This window comes from Uranotaenia lowii, chromosome 3, assembly GCF_029784155.1.
Source record: "Uranotaenia lowii strain MFRU-FL chromosome 3, ASM2978415v1, whole genome shotgun sequence".
NCBI lineage: Eukaryota > Metazoa > Arthropoda > Insecta > Diptera > Culicidae > Uranotaenia > Uranotaenia lowii.
The window spans coordinates 357,858,604-357,880,031 of NC_073693.1; the positions used below are offsets into that span (position 1 = coordinate 357,858,604).

The 21,428-nt window shown below is 33.6% G+C and overlaps 1 protein-coding gene across 1 annotated transcript in view; it reads right to left on the reverse strand.

Moving 5' to 3' along the window:
• The window catches only part of LOC129753999 (collagen alpha-1(I) chain-like), a 28,711-nt gene extending 14,399 nt beyond the window's left edge, over positions 1–14,312 (reverse strand). The window contains exons 1-10 of the mRNA XM_055749854.1: positions 14,307–14,312; positions 13,821–13,937; positions 13,571–13,671; positions 13,407–13,507; positions 13,237–13,335; positions 10,196–13,165; positions 9,887–10,126; positions 9,431–9,844; positions 9,131–9,379; positions 8,790–8,986 (exon numbers count right to left, since the gene is read on the reverse strand). Coding sequence (XP_055605829.1) covers positions 8,790–8,986; positions 9,131–9,379; positions 9,431–9,844; positions 9,887–10,126; positions 10,196–13,165; positions 13,237–13,335; positions 13,407–13,507; positions 13,571–13,671; positions 13,821–13,937; positions 14,307–14,312 — 4,494 coding nt within the window. The remainder of the gene's footprint in view (positions 1–8,789; positions 8,987–9,130; positions 9,380–9,430; positions 9,845–9,886; positions 10,127–10,195; positions 13,166–13,236; positions 13,336–13,406; positions 13,508–13,570; positions 13,672–13,820; positions 13,938–14,306) is intronic.
• Between the last annotated feature and the right edge of the window lie 7,116 nt (positions 14,313–21,428).

Consider the following 21,428-nt stretch of genomic DNA (forward strand, 5'->3'; position numbering starts at 1 on the left):
ACAAAAATGACAAAAATGACAAAAATGACAAAAATGACAAAAATGACAAAAATGACAAAAATGACAAAAATGACAAAAATGACAAAAATGACAAAAATGACAAAAATGACAAAAATGACAAAAATGACAAAAATGACAAAAATGACAAAAATGACAAAAATGACAAAAATGACAAAAATGACAAAAATGACAAAAATGACAAAAATGACAAAAATGACAAAAATGACAAAAATGACAAAAATGACAAAAATGACAAAAATGACAAAAATGACAAAAATGACAAAAATGACAAAAATGACAAAAATGACAAAAATGACAAAAATGACAAAAATGACAAAAATGACAAAAATGACAAAAATGACAAAAATGACAAAAATGACAAAAATGACAAAAATGACAAAAATGACAAAAATGACAAAAATGACAAAAATGACAAAAATGACAAAAATGACAAAAATGACAAAAATGACAAAAATGACAAAAATGACAAAAATGACAAAAATGACAAAAATGACAAAAATGACAAAAATGACAAAAATGACAAAAATGACAAAAATGACAAAAATGACAAAAATGACAAAAATGACAAAAATGACAAAAATGACAAAAATGACAAAAATGACAAAAATGACAAAAATGACAAAAATGACAAAAATGACAAAAATGACAAAAATGACAAAAATGACAAAAATGACAAAAATGACAAAAATGACAAAAATGACAAAAATGACAAAAATGACAAAAATGACAAAAATGACAAAAATGACAAAAATGACAAAAATGACAAAAATGACAAAAATGACAAAAATGACAAAAATGACAAAAATGACAAAAATGACAAAAATGACAAAAATGACAAAAATGACAAAAATGACAAAAATGACAAAAATGACAAAAATGACAAAAATGACAAAAATGACAAAAATGACAAAAATGACAAAAATGACAAAAATGACAAAAATGACAAAAATGACAAAAATGACAAAAATGACAAAAATGACAAAAATGACAAAAATGACAAAAATGACAAAAATGACAAAAATGACAAAAATGACAAAAATGACAAAAATGACAAAAATGACAAAAATGACAAAAATGACAAAAATGACAAAAATGACAAAAATGACAAAAATGACAAAAATGACAAAAATGACAAAAATGACAAAAATGACAAAAATGACAAAAATGACAAAAATGACAAAAATGACAAAAATGACAAAAATGACAAAAATGACAAAAATGACAAAAATGACAAAAATGACAAAAATGACAAAAATGACAAAAATGACAAAAATGACAAAAATGACAAAAATGACAAAAATGACAAAAATGACAAAAATGACAAAAATGACAAAAATGACAAAAATGACAAAAATGACAAAAATGACAAAAATGACAAAAATGACAAAAATGACAAAAATGACAAAAATGACAAAAATGACAAAAATGACAAAAATGACAAAAATGACAAAAATGACAAAAATGACAAAAATGACAAAAATGACAAAAATGACAAAAATGACAAAAATGACAAAAATGACAAAAATGACAAAAATGACAAAAATGACAAAAATGACAAAAATGACAAAAATGACAAAAATGACAAAAATGACAAAAATGACAAAAATGACAAAAATGACAAAAATGACAAAAATGACAAAAATGACAAAAATGACAAAAATGACAAAAATGACAAAAATGACAAAAATGACAAAAATGACAAAAATGACAAAAATGACAAAAATGACAAAAATGACAAAAATGACAAAAATGACAAAAATGACAAAAATGACAAAAATGACAAAAATGACAAAAATGACAAAAATGACAAAAATGACAAAAATGACAAAAATGACAAAAATGACAAAAATGACAAAAATGACAAAAATGACAAAAATGACAAAAATGACAAAAATGACAAAAATGACAAAAATGACAAAAATGACAAAAATGACAAAAATGACAAAAATGACAAAAATGACAAAAATGACAAAAATGACAAAAATGACAAAAATGACAAAAATGACAAAAATGACAAAAATGACAAAAATGACAAAAATGACAAAAATGACAAAAATGACAAAAATGACAAAAATGACAAAAATGACAAAAATGACAAAAATGACAAAAATGACAAAAATGACAAAAATGACAAAAATGACAAAAATGACAAAAATGACAAAAATGACAAAAATGACAAAAATGACAAAAATGACAAAAATGACAAAAATGACAAAAATGACAAAAATGACAAAAATGACAAAAATGACAAAAATGACAAAAATGACAAAAATGACAAAAATGACAAAAATGACAAAAATGACAAAAATGACAAAAATGACAAAAATGACAAAAATGACAAAAATGACAAAAATGACAAAAATGACAAAAATGACAAAAATGACAAAAATGACAAAAATGACAAAAATGACAAAAATGACAAAAATGACAAAAATGACAAAAATGACAAAAATGACAAAAATGACAAAAATGACAAAAATGACAAAAATGACAAAAATGACAAAAATGACAAAAATGACAAAAATGACAAAAATGACAAAAATGACAAAAATGACAAAAATGACAAAAATGACAAAAATGACAAAAATGACAAAAATGACAAAAATGACAAAAATGACAAAAATGACAAAAATGACAAAAATGACAAAAATGACAAAAATGACAAAAATGACAAAAATGACAAAAATGACAAAAATGACAAAAATGACAAAAATGACAAAAATGACAAAAATGACAAAAATGACAAAAATGACAAAAATGACAAAAATGACAAAAATGACAAAAATGACAAAAATGACAAAAATGACAAAAATGACAAAAATGACAAAAATGACAAAAATGACAAAAATGACAAAAATGACAAAAATGACAAAAATGACAAAAATGACAAAAATGACAAAAATGACAAAAATGACAAAAATGACAAAAATGACAAAAATGACAAAAATGACAAAAATGACAAAAATGACAAAAATGACAAAAATGACAAAAATGACAAAAATGACAAAAATGACAAAAATGACAAAAATGACAAAAATGACAAAAATGACAAAAATGACAAAAATGACAAAAATGACAAAAATGACAAAAATGACAAAAATGACAAAAATGACAAAAATGACAAAAATGACAAAAATGACAAAAATGACAAAAATGACAAAAATGACAAAAATGACAAAAATGACAAAAATGACAAAAATGACAAAAATGACAAAAATGACAAAAATGACAAAAATGACAAAAATGACAAAAATGACAAAAATGACAAAAATGACAAAAATGACAAAAATGACAAAAATGACAAAAATGACAAAAATGACAAAAATGACAAAAATGACAAAAATGACAAAAATGACAAAAATGACAAAAATGACAAAAATGACAAAAATGACAAAAATGACAAAAATGACAAAAATGACAAAAATGACAAAAATGACAAAAATGACAAAAATGACAAAAATGACAAAAATGACAAAAATGACAAAAATGACAAAAATGACAAAAATGACAAAAATGACAAAAATGACAAAAATGACAAAAATGACAAAAATGACAAAAATGACAAAAATGACAAAAATGACAAAAATGACAAAAATGACAAAAATGACAAAAATGACAAAAATGACAAAAATGACAAAAATGACAAAAATGACAAAAATGACAAAAATGACAAAAATGACAAAAATGACAAAAATGACAAAAATGACAAAAATGACAAAAATGACAAAAATGACAAAAATGACAAAAATGACAAAAATGACAAAAATGACAAAAATGACAAAAATGACAAAAATGACAAAAATGACAAAAATGACAAAAATGACAAAAATGACAAAAATGACAAAAATGACAAAAATGACAAAAATGACAAAAATGACAAAAATGACAAAAATGACAAAAATGACAAAAATGACAAAAATGACAAAAATGACAAAAATGACAAAAATGACAAAAATGACAAAAATGACAAAAATGACAAAAATGACAAAAATGACAAAAATGACAAAAATGACAAAAATGACAAAAATGACAAAAATGACAAAAATGACAAAAATGACAAAAATGACAAAAATGACAAAAATGACAAAAATGACAAAAATGACAAAAATGACAAAAATGACAAAAATGACAAAAATGACAAAAATGACAAAAATGACAAAAATGACAAAAATGACAAAAATGACAAAAATGACAAAAATGACAAAAATGACAAAAATGACAAAAATGACAAAAATGACAAAAATGACAAAAATGACAAAAATGACAAAAATGACAAAAATGACAAAAATGACAAAAATGACAAAAATGACAAAAATGACAAAAATGACAAAAATGACAAAAATGACAAAAATGACAAAAATGACAAAAATGACAAAAATGACAAAAATGACAAAAATGACAAAAATGACAAAAATGACAAAAATGACAAAAATGACAAAAATGACAAAAATGACAAAAATGACAAAAATGACAAAAATGACAAAAATGACAAAAATGACAAAAATGACAAAAATGACAAAAATGACAAAAATGACAAAAATGACAAAAATGACAAAAATGACAAAAATGACAAAAATGACAAAAATGACAAAAATGACAAAAATGACAAAAATGACAAAAATGACAAAAATGACAAAAATGACAAAAATGACAAAAATGACAAAAATGACAAAAATGACAAAAATGACAAAAATGACAAAAATGACAAAAATGACAAAAATGACAAAAATGACAAAAATGACAAAAATGACAAAAATGACAAAAATGACAAAAATGACAAAAATGACAAAAATGACAAAAATGACAAAAATGACAAAAATGACAAAAATGACAAAAATGACAAAAATGACAAAAATGACAAAAATGACAAAAATGACAAAAATGACAAAAATGACAAAAATGACAAAAATGACAAAAATGACAAAAATGACAAAAATGACAAAAATGACAAAAATGACAAAAATGACAAAAATGACAAAAATGACAAAAATGACAAAAATGACAAAAATGACAAAAATGACAAAAATGACAAAAATGACAAAAATGACAAAAATGACAAAAATGACAAAAATGACAAAAATGACAAAAATGACAAAAATGACAAAAATGACAAAAATGACAAAAATGACAAAAATGACAAAAATGACAAAAATGACAAAAATGACAAAAATGACAAAAATGACAAAAATGACAAAAATGACAAAAATGACAAAAATGACAAAAATGACAAAAATGACAAAAATGACAAAAATGACAAAAATGACAAAAATGACAAAAATGACAAAAATGACAAAAATGACAAAAATGACAAAAATGACAAAAATGACAAAAATGACAAAAATGACAAAAATGACAAAAATGACAAAAATGACAAAAATGACAAAAATGACAAAAATGACAAAAATGACAAAAATGACAAAAATGACAAAAATGACAAAAATGACAAAAATGACAAAAATGACAAAAATGACAAAAATGACAAAAATGACAAAAATGACAAAAATGACAAAAATGACAAAAATGACAAAAATGACAAAAATGACAAAAATGACAAAAATGACAAAAATGACAAAAATGACAAAAATGACAAAAATGACAAAAATGACAAAAATGACAAAAATGACAAAAATGACAAAAATGACAAAAATGACAAAAATGACAAAAATGACAAAAATGACAAAAATGACAAAAATGACAAAAATGACAAAAATGACAAAAATGACAAAAATGACAAAAATGACAAAAATGACAAAAATGACAAAAATGACAAAAATGACAAAAATGACAAAAATGACAAAAATGACAAAAATGACAAAAATGACAAAAATGACAAAAATGACAAAAATGACAAAAATGACAAAAATGACAAAAATGACAAAAATGACAAAAATGACAAAAATGACAAAAATGACAAAAATGACAAAAATGACAAAAATGACAAAAATGACAAAAATGACAAAAATGACAAAAATGACAAAAATGACAAAAATGACAAAAATGACAAAAATGACAAAAATGACAAAAATGACAAAAATGACAAAAATGACAAAAATGACAAAAATGACAAAAATGACAAAAATGACAAAAATGACAAAAATGACAAAAATGACAAAAATGACAAAAATGACAAAAATGACAAAAATGACAAAAATGACAAAAATGACAAAAATGACAAAAATGACAAAAATGACAAAAATGACAAAAATGACAAAAATGACAAAAATGACAAAAATGACAAAAATGACAAAAATGACAAAAATGACAAAAATGACAAAAATGACAAAAATGACAAAAATGACAAAAATGACAAAAATGACAAAAATGACAAAAATGACAAAAATGACAAAAATGACAAAAATGACAAAAATGACAAAAATGACAAAAATGACAAAAATGACAAAAATGACAAAAATGACAAAAATGACAAAAATGACAAAAATGACAAAAATGACAAAAATGACAAAAATGACAAAAATGACAAAAATGACAAAAATGACAAAAATGACAAAAATGACAAAAATGACAAAAATGACAAAAATGACAAAAATGACAAAAATGACAAAAATGACAAAAATGACAAAAATGACAAAAATGACAAAAATGACAAAAATGACAAAAATGACAAAAATGACAAAAATGACAAAAATGACAAAAATGACAAAAATGACAAAAATGACAAAAATGACAAAAATGACAAAAATGACAAAAATGACAAAAATGACAAAAATGACAAAAATGACAAAAATGACAAAAATGACAAAAATGACAAAAATGACAAAAATGACAAAAATGACAAAAATGACAAAAATGACAAAAATGACAAAAATGACAAAAATGACAAAAATGACAAAAATGACAAAAATGACAAAAATGACAAAAATGACAAAAATGACAAAAATGACAAAAATGACAAAAATGACAAAAATGACAAAAATGACAAAATGACAAAAATGACAAAAATGACAAAAATGACAAAAATGACAAAAATGACAAAAATGACAAAAATGACAAAAATGACAAAAATGACAAAAATGACAAAAATGACAAAAATGACAAAAATGACAAAAATGACAAAAATGACAAAAATGACAAAAATGACAAAAATGACAAAAATGACAAAAATGACAAAAATGACAAAAATGACAAAAATGACAAAAATGACAAAAATGACAAAAATGACAAAAATGACAAAAATTACAAAAAATTAAAAAATTACAAAAATTACAAAAATTACAAAAATTACAAAAATTACAAAAATGACAAAAATGACAAAAATGACAAAAATGACAAAAATGACAAAAATGACAAAAATGACAAAAATGACAAAAATGACAAAAATGACAAAAATGACAAAAATGACAAAAATGACAAAAATGACAAATTTTAATACTTGAAATTATTTGATTTTAAATTTTTCTTAGTTCTGTCAATATTCTGTTTATTGTTCTTCAATTTACAATTTGTTTTGTTCGAAGTTTTTTGCAATTTCTGATCATTTATTGCATGATTCCTTCGAATCAATCTTCAAATTTCATGTTTTTTCTTTGAATTTCAAATCAAATTCGTTTTTTTTTTAGTTTTTTTTTTTCATTTGTTGCACTGGATTGTGAAATAATTTTGTTTCACATTTAATGAACTATCATTGCAGTTAAATCGCTTCTCAAATTATTTCGACGATGTTTTGTCTACAACTTGCTTCTTCTTCTTATTCGTGTGTGTCTACTATTCCTCCCAACATTTTCAAAATTGTTTCTAAACTATGTTGTTAACCATTCATTTTCTTTTTCTTCTGTCAATTTGTTTTTCAGTTTTTTTTTAATTTTTTTTCCGATATTTCTTGTTAAATCCAGTTTTGAATTTTTTTGATATTTTGCATTCAATTTTTATATATGGATTTTTGTATTTTCATTTTCTTTATTTTTGTTCGTCTCTTTTCCAATTTTTCTTTTTTCGATTTCGTTTGGCTTTATTTTTCAAAATAATTGCAATTTGTCTTTCTTATTTATTTGTATCAGTTTTGCTTCAATTTACACTGGATTCTTTTTTTAAACGATTGTTGTGTTCGTGCAAAAAAAGAAATCGTTTAAAACAAGTTCAAAACAATCGGGCAAAATTCATCGCTCATTTCGAGTAAAATGGCCAACTTGGATTGCAAATCGATCATTTCCAACCAGGTAGATCATTCTGGGGAGATTTGAGTGAAATTGGGAAGCTCAAAGATTTGTTTTAGATTGATCTGTTTTGGGTTTTAAGCCACGGTTGTTCCGGAACTTCCGCAAAGTCTCTAAGTGGCCATTCCGGCCCATGTTTCTGTCGAAAGCAACGTCCGAACCAATTTACCATTCAAGAGTGGTTTGGCAAAAAGCGGGAATGTTTAAAATCTATTTTTGACATGTTCGAAAATCGTCTTATTTCGAGAAAATCATTTAAAAAAAAATCGTTTAAAATAAAACCGCGTAAAATAAGATCTTTTAAAAAAAGAATCCAGTGTATATCAATTTGATCCCACGTGTTTTTATTGTTATATCTCAATAATGTCTCAATTACTTCCGACTATTAAAAGTTTTACTCTAGTCCAATTTGTTCAAATTTTGTCATCATCAGAAAAAGATTCTTATTTATACAGCCCCCCCCACAATCATGGGTCACACACAATTATTAGTCACCGATCATTAGAACTGATGATATCTACTAAACCAAAAGAAATTATATCATATTATTATTTTTAGTTAATCGACAATATCATCAAAATGCATTAAATCGGATACCTGCGTTTGTGCCGTGCCACCATTTTTACGACCCTGTGCGCTGGCAATAGCCTGTCCATTATTCACCGATGATTCCGCTTGCGAAAACGAATCGTCATCGTCCGATACGGCCTGAATGGTTTGAGGACCTCCGCTTACTACGGAACCTCCCTGAGTTATCGTACTTGGATATTGATCTATACTGGTTGGTTTTTGACCTGGATATTGACCACCAATGCCGCCTGTTCCTATACCCACTCCTGTTCCTGTTCCACCTGGGTATTGACCAGTACCAGTACCCGGTCCACTGGGATACTGTCCTGATATACCGCTTCCTGGATAATGTCCGGTTCCAGTGCCACCAATACCAGTTCCAGTTCCGCCTGGATATTGACCAGTACCCGTACCCCCAGGATACTGACCGGTACCCGTACCTCCCGGGTACCGGCCACCACTACCTGCTCCTCCTGGATATTGTCCGGCAACCGTACCTCCTGGGTATTGTCCGATTCCTGTTCCTCCAGGGTATTGTCCGGTACCTGTTCCACCCGGATATTGTCCAGTGCCTGATCCAGTTCCGGTTCCTGGATATTGTCCACCACCTACACCGCCTGTGTGCTGTCCAGCACCTGTACTACCAGGATGTTGACCAATGCCAACACCACCTGGAAGCTGTCCCGTGCCCATTCCCCCTGGGTATTGTCCCGTTCCGGTACCTCCTGGAAGTTGTCCAACACCGACTCCTCCAGGATACTGTCCAGATCCTGTACCTCCAATTCCAGGTTGTCCTACTCCTGTTCCAGGTCCAATTGGATACTGTCCAGAGCCAGTTCCCCCAGGATATTGTCCAGCACCTGTACCGCCTGGATACTGTCCGGCCCCCGTTCCTTCTGGATATTGTCCCATACCTGTTCCACCTGGATATTGTCCCGTGCCTATTCCACCGGGATATTGTCCAGCACCTGGTACGCCAGGGTATTGTCCTGCTCCTGTTGTTCCCGGGTATTGACCAGTACCTGTTCCACCAGGATATTGACCAGCACCTGTTCCACCAGGATATTGTCCTGCTCCTGTTCCTCCTGGAAGTTGTCCGATTCCTCCAGGGTGTTGTCCAGTACCTGTACCACCTGGATATTGTCCAGTACCTTTTCCGCCTGGAAACTGTCCGGCGCCTGTTCCTCCAGGATACTGTCCAGCACCTGTTCCGCCAGGTAATTGCCCAACCCCTGTTCCTCCTGGATACTGGCCGGCTCCTGTTCCACCGGGGTATTGCCCAGCACCTGTTCCACCAGGATATTGTCCTACGCCTGTTCCTCCTGGATGTTGTCCGACTCCTCCAGGGTGTTGTCCAGTACCACCTGGATATCTTCCAGCACCCGTTCCACCTGGATGTTGTCCGGCACCTGTTCCTCCAGGATATTGTCCACTGCCTGTTCCTCCAGGATATTGTCCAGCACCTGTTCCTCCTGGATACTGTCCGGATCCTGTTCCACCGGGATATTGTCCAGCCCCTGTTCCGCCCGTTCCACCTGGATGTTGTCCGGCGCCTGTTCCTCCTAGATACTGTCCGGCTCCTGTTCCACCGGGGTATTGCCCAGCACCTGTTCCACCAGGATATTGTCCTACGCCTGTTCCTCCTGGATGTTGTCCGACTCCTCCAGGGTGTTGTCCAGTACCACCTGGATATCTTCCAGCACCCGTTCCACCTGGATGTTGTCCGGCACCTGTTCCTCCAGGATATTGTCCACTGCCTGTTCCTCCAGGATATTGTCCAGCACCTGTTCCTCCTGGATACTGTCCGGATCCTGTTCCACCGGGATATTGTCCAGCCCCTGTTCCGCCCGTTCCACCTGGATGTTGTCCGGCGCCTGTTCCTCCTAGATACTGTCCGGCTCCTGTTCCACCGGGATACTGTCCAGCCCCTGTGCCGCCTGGATATTGTCCCGTTCCTGTTCCACCTGGGTATTGCCCTGCACCTGTTCCACCAGGATATTGTCCAGCACCCGTTCCACCCGGAAACTGTCCTCCACTTACACCACCAGGATACTGTCCTCCACCTACGCTACCCGGATATTGTCCAGCACCTGTTCCGCCTGGGTACTGCCCAGCTCCCGTTCCACCTGGATATTGTCCAATACCAGTTCCACCTGGATACTGTCCAGCCCCTGTACCAACACCCGGACCTCCAGGATATTGTGCGTGTCCAGTACCTCCTGGGTACTGTCCAGTTCCAGCAAGTTGTCCAGCTCCAGTACCTGTGCCCGTACCAGTCGTTCCTCCTGAGATTCCTGTTCCAGGACCTCCAGGTCCTGTGCCTCCAGGCTGGTATTGACCTGGATATTGTCCAGCGCCTGCCGTTCCTGGATATTGGGTTCCAGTGCCACCTACCATCCCGGGATGATAAATACCAGGATGCGCTATTCCTGTTCCCGTTTGAATGGTTTGTGGTCCGATAGGGTAACTGCCGGAAACCGGTAGATGATGCACGGTTTGATGAGGTCCACCCGTTCCAACAAGCACCGTCACACCGCCGGGGTGTGCAAAAACAGTTTGCTTCGGTGGACCGGAACTGTCGGCAGGACCAGGAATAATTTTGACCGGTCCATGACCGTCCAGTCGGCTGTCGGAACCGATAACCGTTTGCTTGGGACTGCCAGTGCCTACTAATACTGTTAGCCCTCCGGTTGGATTAACAACGGTATGGTCGTGACCCGGAAGTGTCACTGTATGAGTTCCTGGAACTCCGTAGATGCTTGAAGGACCTTGTGAGATATCAGCCAATGACGGTCCCATTACCTGGGGTTTCGGACCTCCGGGAGTGTAAAAACCTGGTACGCCAGGTGTACCAATTGGAGATGGTCCACCATGGATCCCTGTTGATCCAGGGCCTCCGATAGGCCTTCCATCCGGTCCAAGAGGCCTGCCATCAGGTCCTAGAGGTCTACCATCCGGTCCAAGAGGCCTTCCGTCTGGACCAATAGGCCTTCCATCTGGTCCGATAGGTCTTCCGTCTGGTCCAACAGGTCTTCCATCTGGTCCAAGAGGTCTTCCATCTGGTCCGAGGGGCCGACCATCTGGTCCAGTAGGTCTTCCGCCTGGTCCTAGAGGCCTACCGTCTGATCCAAGAGGCCTTCCGTCCGGTCCAAGAGGTCGTCCATCTGGTCCTAGTGGCCTGCCATCTGGTCCAAGGGGTCTTCCATCGGGTCCAAGGGGTCGTCCATCTGGTCCAAGAGGCCTTCCATCTGGTCCAAGGGGTCTGCCGTCCGGTCCAAGAGGCCTTCCATCTGGTCCGAGGGGCCTGCCATCTGGTCCAAGGGGTCTTCCATCTGGTCCGAGGGGCCGGCCATCCAGTCCTAGAGGCCTTCCATCTGGTCCAAGGGGTCTGCCGTCAGGTCCAAGAGGTCTTCCATCTGGTCCGAGGGGCCTGCCATCTGGTCCAAGGGGTCGTCCATCCGGTCCAAGAGGCCTTCCGTCTGGTCCAAGAGGTCTTCCATCTGGTCCGAGGGGCCTGCCATCTGGTCCAAGAGGTCTTCCATCCGGCCCAAGTGGCCTTCCATCTGGCCCAGTAGGTCTTCCACCTGGTCCTAGAGGTCTTCCATCTGGTCCAAGAGGCCTTCCATCAGGTCCAAGAGGTCTTCCGTCTGGCCCAAGAGGTCTTCCGTCTGGTCCGAGAGGCCTTCCATCTGGTCCTAAAGGTCGTCCGTCCGGTCCAAGAGGTCTTCCGTCTGGCCCAAGAGGTCTTCCGTCTGGCCCAAGAGGTCTTCCGTCTGGCCCGAGAGGCCTTCCATCTGGTCCAAATGGCCTTCCATCTGGTCCAAGTGGCCGGCCATCTGGTCCGACAGGCCGTCCGTCCGGTCCAAGAGGTCTTCCGTCTGGCCCAAGGGGTCTTCCATCTGGTCCGACAGGCCTTCCATCTGGTCCGACAGGCCTTCCATCCGGTCCAAGAGGCCGTCCGTCCGGTCCAAGAGGTCTTCCGTCTGGCCCAAGGGGTCTTCCATAGGAGTCCGTTCCTCCGATGGGTCTTCCAGATGTTCCTGGAATTGGTCTTCCATACGCATCAAATCCAGGGGTCCCAACAGTTCCTGGTCGTGCGCTTCCATCACCTCCTGCACCCGTTCCTCCGTGACCAGTTCCAGTAGCACCTGGATATTGTCCAGTACCACCAAAGTATTGTCCCGTACCTGTTCCACCAGTTCCTGTTCCAGAAGGAAGTTGACCGGTCCCTGTACCTCCAGCTGTACTACCAGGTCCACCAACTCCAGTCCCTGCGCCTGGTCTTCCACCAGGTACGGAAAACCGATCAAAAGTGTCACTTCCTGGACGGAACCTATCATCCCCGGCACCTGGAGATCGGTAATCGTAACCGCTGGGTGCTCTTAGCGGATCAGGTCGTGCATCTAAAATGTTGATCAAAGTTCGGTAAACAACATGACATTGCTATTGCATTATATTGTGTAGTTGATCATACCATACACGTAACTCCTGCCATCTTGTCCAACATCGAAACAAGAGCTGCAGTCGGCCCCCATCGATTGGCTTTGTGCCTGGCCCATGCCATTGGAACCCACTGAAATGAACCGTGTGAATTGTGATAAGCTTCGTAACGATAATTTCTTTAGTAAGGGATATCGTACATACCAACTACCGCTCTAGAACTGTGCTGTGTTGCTTCCGCCTCCGCCTTTCCGTCCTGATTGTCTCCGAAGTGTAAGTACTGTGACTGCGTTTGACCGCGAAAACTTATAGAGAAGAAAATTGCATAAATCAATATGTTGCAAAAACAAACTTCAGTTCGAACTTACGATCCGCGGACTCCATTGTTTCGTTTGAACCTGCTCAGGGGACTTGCATCGATATCCGCTACTGGTTCGTTTAATGCTACACTATCAGCTAAATTAATGTTCTGGAAATAGAAAAAAGAGAATTTTTTATATTTTAATTCGTGCTTAATTTTGTTAATTTGTACTGTTACATGTTTTGTTAGTTTGCGCTGTGTTATCGTTTTAACTTATCAAAATTTATTCCGAGAAACGTATCAACTACTACTACTACTTTGTATTTCAATCGGATAGCAGGCATAACAGTGACCTTCAACCAGCGGTTCTCACCCAGATGGGTGAACCTGCGCTGTTGACCTATTTTTTCTAAATCATCGTTCGTGTCGATGTTCTACGGTGAAACGGAAACGGTGCGTAATCGCGTCTAACCTTATCTCGCGTCTGGCGGCTGGCTTATGTTCTAATACATGGGAAGGGAATGTTATCAGTTATATGCTAATAATCCACGTTAACTAATCACACAAACATTGCAAAATTTTGCCATTTCATTCGTCCTAAAAGGATTACATTGTGTTCCAGTTGCGCGAGCAAGGAAATGTTGTTGAGCAAATTATTTAATAACAATTTATTGTCGCATTTTTTAAATTCCAAATCAAGTTAAAATAATGAGAATGTATGAAATAATTTGATTGACGTATGTACGAGAAACACCAGCGAAAATCCCCCACAAGAAATGTAAGTCCAGCAAGTGGGAGCTCACCTGCATTTTCCGTTATTCCTATCACTGTTATAGGGTGTCCCATTGTGTTTAAAATGAACAGTATAAACATAATTTATGAGAAAATTAAATTTTTATTTCACTTTTCAATTCTCCATAGACTTCTTTTACAGTGATCAAAGGCAAAATTAGATTTCAGTCAATCATAGGCCAGTTTTCGAATTTTCGATCGAAGACTGCTTCTTAGCCTCAGCACTGACTGATTTGGGATGATTTTGATCACTTTATTCCAGTCTTTTGCGAAATTTTGGATAGAATCTGCAGGCTTCACATGTTTTCTCAAATACAAATTGGTTAGGGCCCAAAGGGCGCTCGCGACTTCGTTGGATTTGTACCAAGCCATCGTGTCCTTTGAGTAGAGAACTGATGCCAAATCCGGCCATAACACTATTGGTTGATCATGCTTGCGGATCATGGGCAGCAAGCGACGCAATGGTTCAGAAAATCTCGGACCTAAACAGCTGTATTAGTTGTGTCAGTAGTCACGAACGACTCGGAAAGCTTGCCACAAACTTCAATTCGAAATATATCAGCAATCTATATCATTTGCTATGCCCCTTATTCCATATTTATTTAATTTTTCCAATAAGATGTGATAAAGCGTATCAATAACCGAGAGTTCGGTTTAAGCGTGTAATCCATGTGGTCGAAGATTTTTATAGTGCTATTGAATTTTAAGAATTTTATTAGTTAAACTGGACTGCAGAGAGTGGGAAATATTTGGTATTCGTAGGGAGAAATCTGTGTTGTATATTTGAGGTGTTGTTCATGAAATTTGAAGGAATTCAGGTAAGAAATATCAATTTCAATTTTTTTCGACAACGGGAAAATATGTAGTTGGAATTTTCCAACTAACTCCCTTGAAGCAAAAGGTTTGCTGACGACCGGATTAATATTTGTTACTAGGTAAGCAATCTCAACTCACCGTGAATAAAAATGAAATTGTCCTAATTTTGCTGCAAGGGATTCGGGTGAAACGCGGATAAACGTTTGAAGATTGTGTAGCTGCAAAGATTGGCTGAATCTATGTTTTTTGTGTTTGTTAATTTGAGAATACTTTTTAACTTCATTTTTCAAGTGCTTAACATGAAAATAACGTATATTTTACTCTACAGTATTTCAACTACTTTTTATTTTAATAGCACTAGTACGGACAGATAAAATATTTCCAAAGTACATCAACAGTTCTTATCTTTGACTAATCCACAGTCTTCAGACGAATATCTGATTTTCAAGCAAAACAAAACAAAAGGAAGTGACAAAAATTAACAGGGCAATGATTAGAATATTGTTCGATTTGTGAAACGACTACTTATTTTAGGACTACGGGTATATAATAAATATGATGGTGCTGTGTTCTGGTATTGTCGGTATGGAATGTGTGTGCTTGTACCCAGGTGGATCCACACCACACGCAACTCACGGTACTGCCAATTATTGCAGACAGTCTGGAAAAGTCAGACATTACGATAAGGTGATAGCAGAATCTACATGATCTCCAATGCCCCGCTGACATTGAGCTTTAGTCTTCATCCCTCAATATTTTACCGTTTCTAATTATGATCACTTGGAAAATCAACTCCAATCGCAAAATGGCAAGATTTTTTGTTTTATAAGAACACTAAAATATATAGTTCGGAGCAGTAGTCTAGTTAAGAGTCAATTCATATTGAGTTTATTCATTACTGGGTGAGTTTATTCACTACTGAACACAAGGCGACTTTACTTCAAATCACGGGAGAATAAATTTGAGGTCTATAATATTTTTTGGCGTTGTGTTGAAGGAATTATAAAATTGTGTGGTAAAGGATGGTTTATTTTGGTTTACCCTGTATTATAGGCACCTAATAATGGACCATTTAAAAAGCCTTCTCATAAATATTATCACTGCAAATTGGTTACGGAAAAATAGTAGTCTTCAGAAACTAGTTAATCTATACTCAAAGAAAGGATATTGTTCATTTTCAAAAATATATTCCATCTTCAAAATAATAATTCTCTGATGATTTCTTCAGAACATTTGAAAAACCCTTTTTATTTCGTTAGTATTTCAATAAACGCTAAAAGTTTGTCCCTAAAATATTATTCATTTACTTACAAATAATTTATTTTCACAAAGCTGTCCGTAATTAAATTAGATTTTATGAATATTTATACAATGTATCAGAAAGGAAAATGTTTTATTTAAATATGGGGTCTCAATGTGGTGTAAATTCTGGATTATTTATTATTATACGCGTTTTTATTTCTTGTCATCAATTATTTCGGTTTTCCAGAATGTTTCATGTACAAATATCTTTTAAAACTTTTGAGAATTCAAGACAGATTTTATTTTACGCTGTATGATTAGTGGAAAATATTCGTGTTAAGATACCAAATCAAATGTAAGAGCATATTATCAATAATTCAGAAGTTTTCTTTTTCTATCACCAGTTCTAGAAGCTTTTAGTAGATGGGAGGATTTTAAGAAATTATTTAAATGGGTGTGGAACTGTATGTTAAATGGCGCTCATGGTCCGCCGTATTTTGTAGTTAAATTATGAAATGTTTTCCAGACATTAAAAAGCAAACAGTCAATGTCTAAGTTAGAAACTAAATAGGGATTTTTCAAACAAGATCATACATACAGACAGGAACTTTAAAATATGTTATATTTTGGCATCTATAGTACAGATTTTTTTCCGAAAGTAATGCGTTAAGATAAGTTATTAGGTATGTTTATTTAGGGCACAGCATTTTTCAAAAACACTAAACGCACATGATATGCAGATCTTTAACAAGAAATAGTATGACAACTTTTCTTGGAAGTATTCTACCAAGCTTCGCAATGCACCAATCATATATAATTAAAGCAGTAATGAAATACCATGATATCGAAGATGCAAATTATAAAAAATGTCTTCAGCTGCCAAGAAAAAAAAAATTCACCAAAAATATTTTAAATAAAGAAAATTAAAATAATTGATTAGCCAATAAAAGTATATATGTAAAAATGTGTGTTGGGTTAAATAATGACACACTTATTATTTTGATGTCAAAGTTTGAAGATCCTTTGTGACAGGCTTGTGGACAATTATAAAATAAGTGGTTAAAGCTTTGGCCATAGGTGGGCTTAAGTTGATAGTAAGCTCATGTTTAAGGTTTAAATGCATATTGAAAAATGATATATTATTGTCAATTCGTGGAATTTAAAAAATGAATACAATAATTGAAAACCAAATCAATAAAAAAATTAAGCGCCTCTCAAAATATGAATTCAGAAAGAAAAGGTTACAGCAGGTCTAAGTTCAGCAATTCAATCATTTGTAAAAAACAAAATACTATATGTTCCGAAGATTGCAATTCTTCTTTTGATCAAATTCAAGTTGAGAAATATTATCCTAAGAGGTATTTTAAGAGCAAATAACTCACTTGTCAATAAGAAAATAAATGCAAAATACCAAATTTTGTATTAAATTTTGACCGTCAGAAGAAAAAAAAAAGTTTTTTCAAGTTCAAGTATGTCTTAAAGATGTTATCAAAAAGAAATTTTGATTTAAGCATAAACAAACTACAGATTTTTTTTTAACTCGAGAATGTGTAAATTTTAAACAAATGATACATTCCTTTTACATATTTAAATAACGCTATACTTGCTTATTGAAACAAGTATATCTAAGTAATGAGGCCCGAGTTTAGAAAAGCATTAAGGAATCTACAGAACGGCTGTTTTGAATTATCAAGCAAGAGATGGAAAAATGAAAGTCATATTATTGTATTATTGTATTTAATTTTGATGTGTAATTGTATTTAATTTTGATATGTAAGGACTAAAAAAAATTTAATAAGAATAATTTAGTCGTTCTGCAAGTTCGTTGATGCTGTAGGATCTAGTTTGAGGAAAATGAGCTAGTTTTATCAGGTTTAATTATCGCTTTGAACTTGTGCACTGTACGGCAAGAACAAGGGCTGTTGAAAAGGCACTATCATCACAATTTTTTTTTATCAACAGGCCTCATAGACAGAAACAGGAGTTTCAATAGGAAACGACTAGGAGCACAGAAGGAGTAGGGAAACCCCAAGGTCGTACCATTACCAAAATGGATCCTGATCTATAATACCTTCCCTTTACTAACATAAACCTTTCCTTTGATACTTGAATATAGATTCGCAGACGTACAGACGGTTTCCATAGCTGGTGATACTTGCGTACCTCTGTTTTTGATTTCTTGAAAATGAATTTTTAAGATACACGAAGTTAAGGGGTTGCAAGTTGAACCAAAAGAGTATCTTACTAACATTCCTTCCTTTGTCCCTCATTGACTACTAGGACGTGGCCGGCGCCGTTATTGATCTTATTATTATTTTTTTTTTTTTTAAGGGAGAGCATGAGTTTTATGCACTGAGAATGTACTGTTAATCCCAAACACCATTCTGTTGGACTTTGCATAAAATTGATGGCCTCGATCAATCACGGAGTAGCAACCATTGGCGATGTGGAACTTGTTCTGCTTAGCCACGCCAGCGATCATGAAATTCGAAATGCGTTTGAATGAATGGACATAATACAACGTTTAATTTTTATAGAAATAATGAAAAATTATCGTATTTCTGAAAACTGTTATTGATAAATGAAGCATTTCGGATTTAATGGTTTAAGGTGGATATGAGTAGTCAAACAAGCTAAGCTAAGCTAAGCTAATATCATCAAAATGCATTAAAAATATTATTTGTGCGTTTTATAACAGTAAAATTGCTGTTTGAATACTTTTTATCAAAGGTGAACTATAAGCTGTGGAACTATCGCGTAAAATTCCAATGTTATAAGGTTGACATCTTAAACCGTTAAGCCCCTTATGCGGGTATTTCAAAGATTCCAACCACATGAATTTGTCCCATATAAGTACAAAAGAAGAGTTTACATTTTTCAAATAAAACTGAGCGAATGATATGCGAAAATTCAATAATATTTAGCAAAATAAAAGTGACCCATAATTGTTACAGAATCCACCAAGTTCCACACAATCATGGGTCGCTTTTTCGCAAGCAAAACAAAACATTTCTTGGTTGCTAGCTCAACCCGATTGCCCCTTGAACGTATACTAGCAAATAATGCCCCTGAATGTTTGCCAGAAACTTTTTGATTTTCATGTTGATATTCGGGTGTTGCCATGGGCTTCTATGTGACTAATAATTGTGGGCAGTATGACTAATAATTGTTACAAGATTCAACTTTGACCCATAATTGTGGTTTTGAAAAACGTTGATTGTTTCGGTAAATAATATTATTTTTCAACAAAATTGGAAACAAAATCATGTTTGAAATCAAAGAGGGAATGTTTAATGACTGAAATTCAAGCAAAGCTTGATGTTTGGTCCACTAACACCCGAATGAACGAACATTTTGTGGTTTAATGATACGTTAAGTGACTAATGATTGTGGGGGGACTGTACTTCAAAAGGTTTTAAGTAGTATTTTTTTTTCAATACTATTTCAAATATGTCTTATGGTTTTTGCTATCCTTTTCGAAATTTTCCATTTTTTTCTGATTTTTCTTTATTTAGCCCTTGTTTTAAACAAGTTTGTCAAAACTATATCAACAAATTTTTCTATTTTTCCTCAATTTCGTTTAAGTTATTTCTCGATTTTTCTTTTTTTGTCATTAATTTTCAAGTCTTTATTGGTCTTTATTAAGTTTTTAATTTGGTTTAATATTGTTGTGATATTATTTCAATTTTGTTTCCGATTATGTTGTATTATTTCTGTTTAATTTTCGTATTTGTTTTATTAGTTTTAAAATTTAATTTGGTTTTTTTCCAGAATGTATATACATCAAGTAAGCTTCTTTTCAAGAACAACTTAACGACCTACAGTATTTCCATTAGTTTTTCTTTTGCATTTCCAATTTTTGGTTCTATGTTACTTTAATTTGTCGGCCTTAGCGGTGAAAGGGATGTCCTTTTCTTAATAGGGACATCTAAAGATTATGACATTTTGAAGGTGGATAAAAGGTTAGATGAAATGAAAGATGGTGAAAAAAAAATTTATATGTGATGATAATTCTTCTAAATAAATTCTACCCACTCATTTTCACCATCTTTCATTTCATCTAACCTTCTATTCATCTTAATAAAAATTTCATAATCTTTAGATGTCCCTACTAAAAAAAGGACATCACTTTTCACCGCTAAGGCTGACAAATTAAAGTTACATACAAACATTACGGTGGTTTATCTTTTCATAAAAATATTTTTGGTTCGGAAGCGTAAAATGAAAGTTTTTATATACATAGTCTTTATCAGCCTCCAATTTATTTCTCGATTTTGTTTTGAATTATTTTAATTCTTCCTAGTTTTCCAAATTTCTCCAACGTTGTTTAAAATCATTATTATTCTGTTTATTGTGCTCTAAGTTTGAAGGCTTGTGATATAGATCGGTTGGCAAGTCAGTTGCTTTCTGAGCCGATGTCCGTGAGTTTGAGCCCAAGAATAAATATCGATCACATATGTACCGGATAAGTTTTTCAATGACTGTCCGCCAACTGCATCGTTAATATAAATCGTGAATGACATAAAGATGTTTATTAAAACGACTTTAATCGAAAAAAAAGAAAATTGACAAAAATAACAAAACTGACAGAATTGACCATATTAATTAATTTGACAAAATTATTTAAATTAGCAAAATAGAATTTAGTCAGTTTTGTTATTAACGCTTATTTTGTATATTTTGTAGTTTGTAGCATTTTCGTCAATTTTTCTTTTGTTTAAATTTGTCAGTTTTGACATTTAAGTTATGAATAGTTATAAATTTTGCCATTTTTGTCATTTTTATCAAAGTCAAATTAGTAACAAGGGGTTATACCAAAATACATCAACCTTTGAAATTTCGTCAAAAATCCTGTGTTTCGTATGTTGACAATTTTAAAATGTAAAAAAAATGTGCCAAAATACGTCTCCTTTTCAATCCTATCTTCAATTTTTATCTGCTGTGGCTTGAACAGTTTCCACGGTTCATTGATGAAAAGTATTTTAAACCATTTTTTTTACATTTTTTGTGGCCATGGTCTATAAAAATTCCCTAAAAATATAAACTTATGTCCAACGTATGGTTTCTAACTTAAG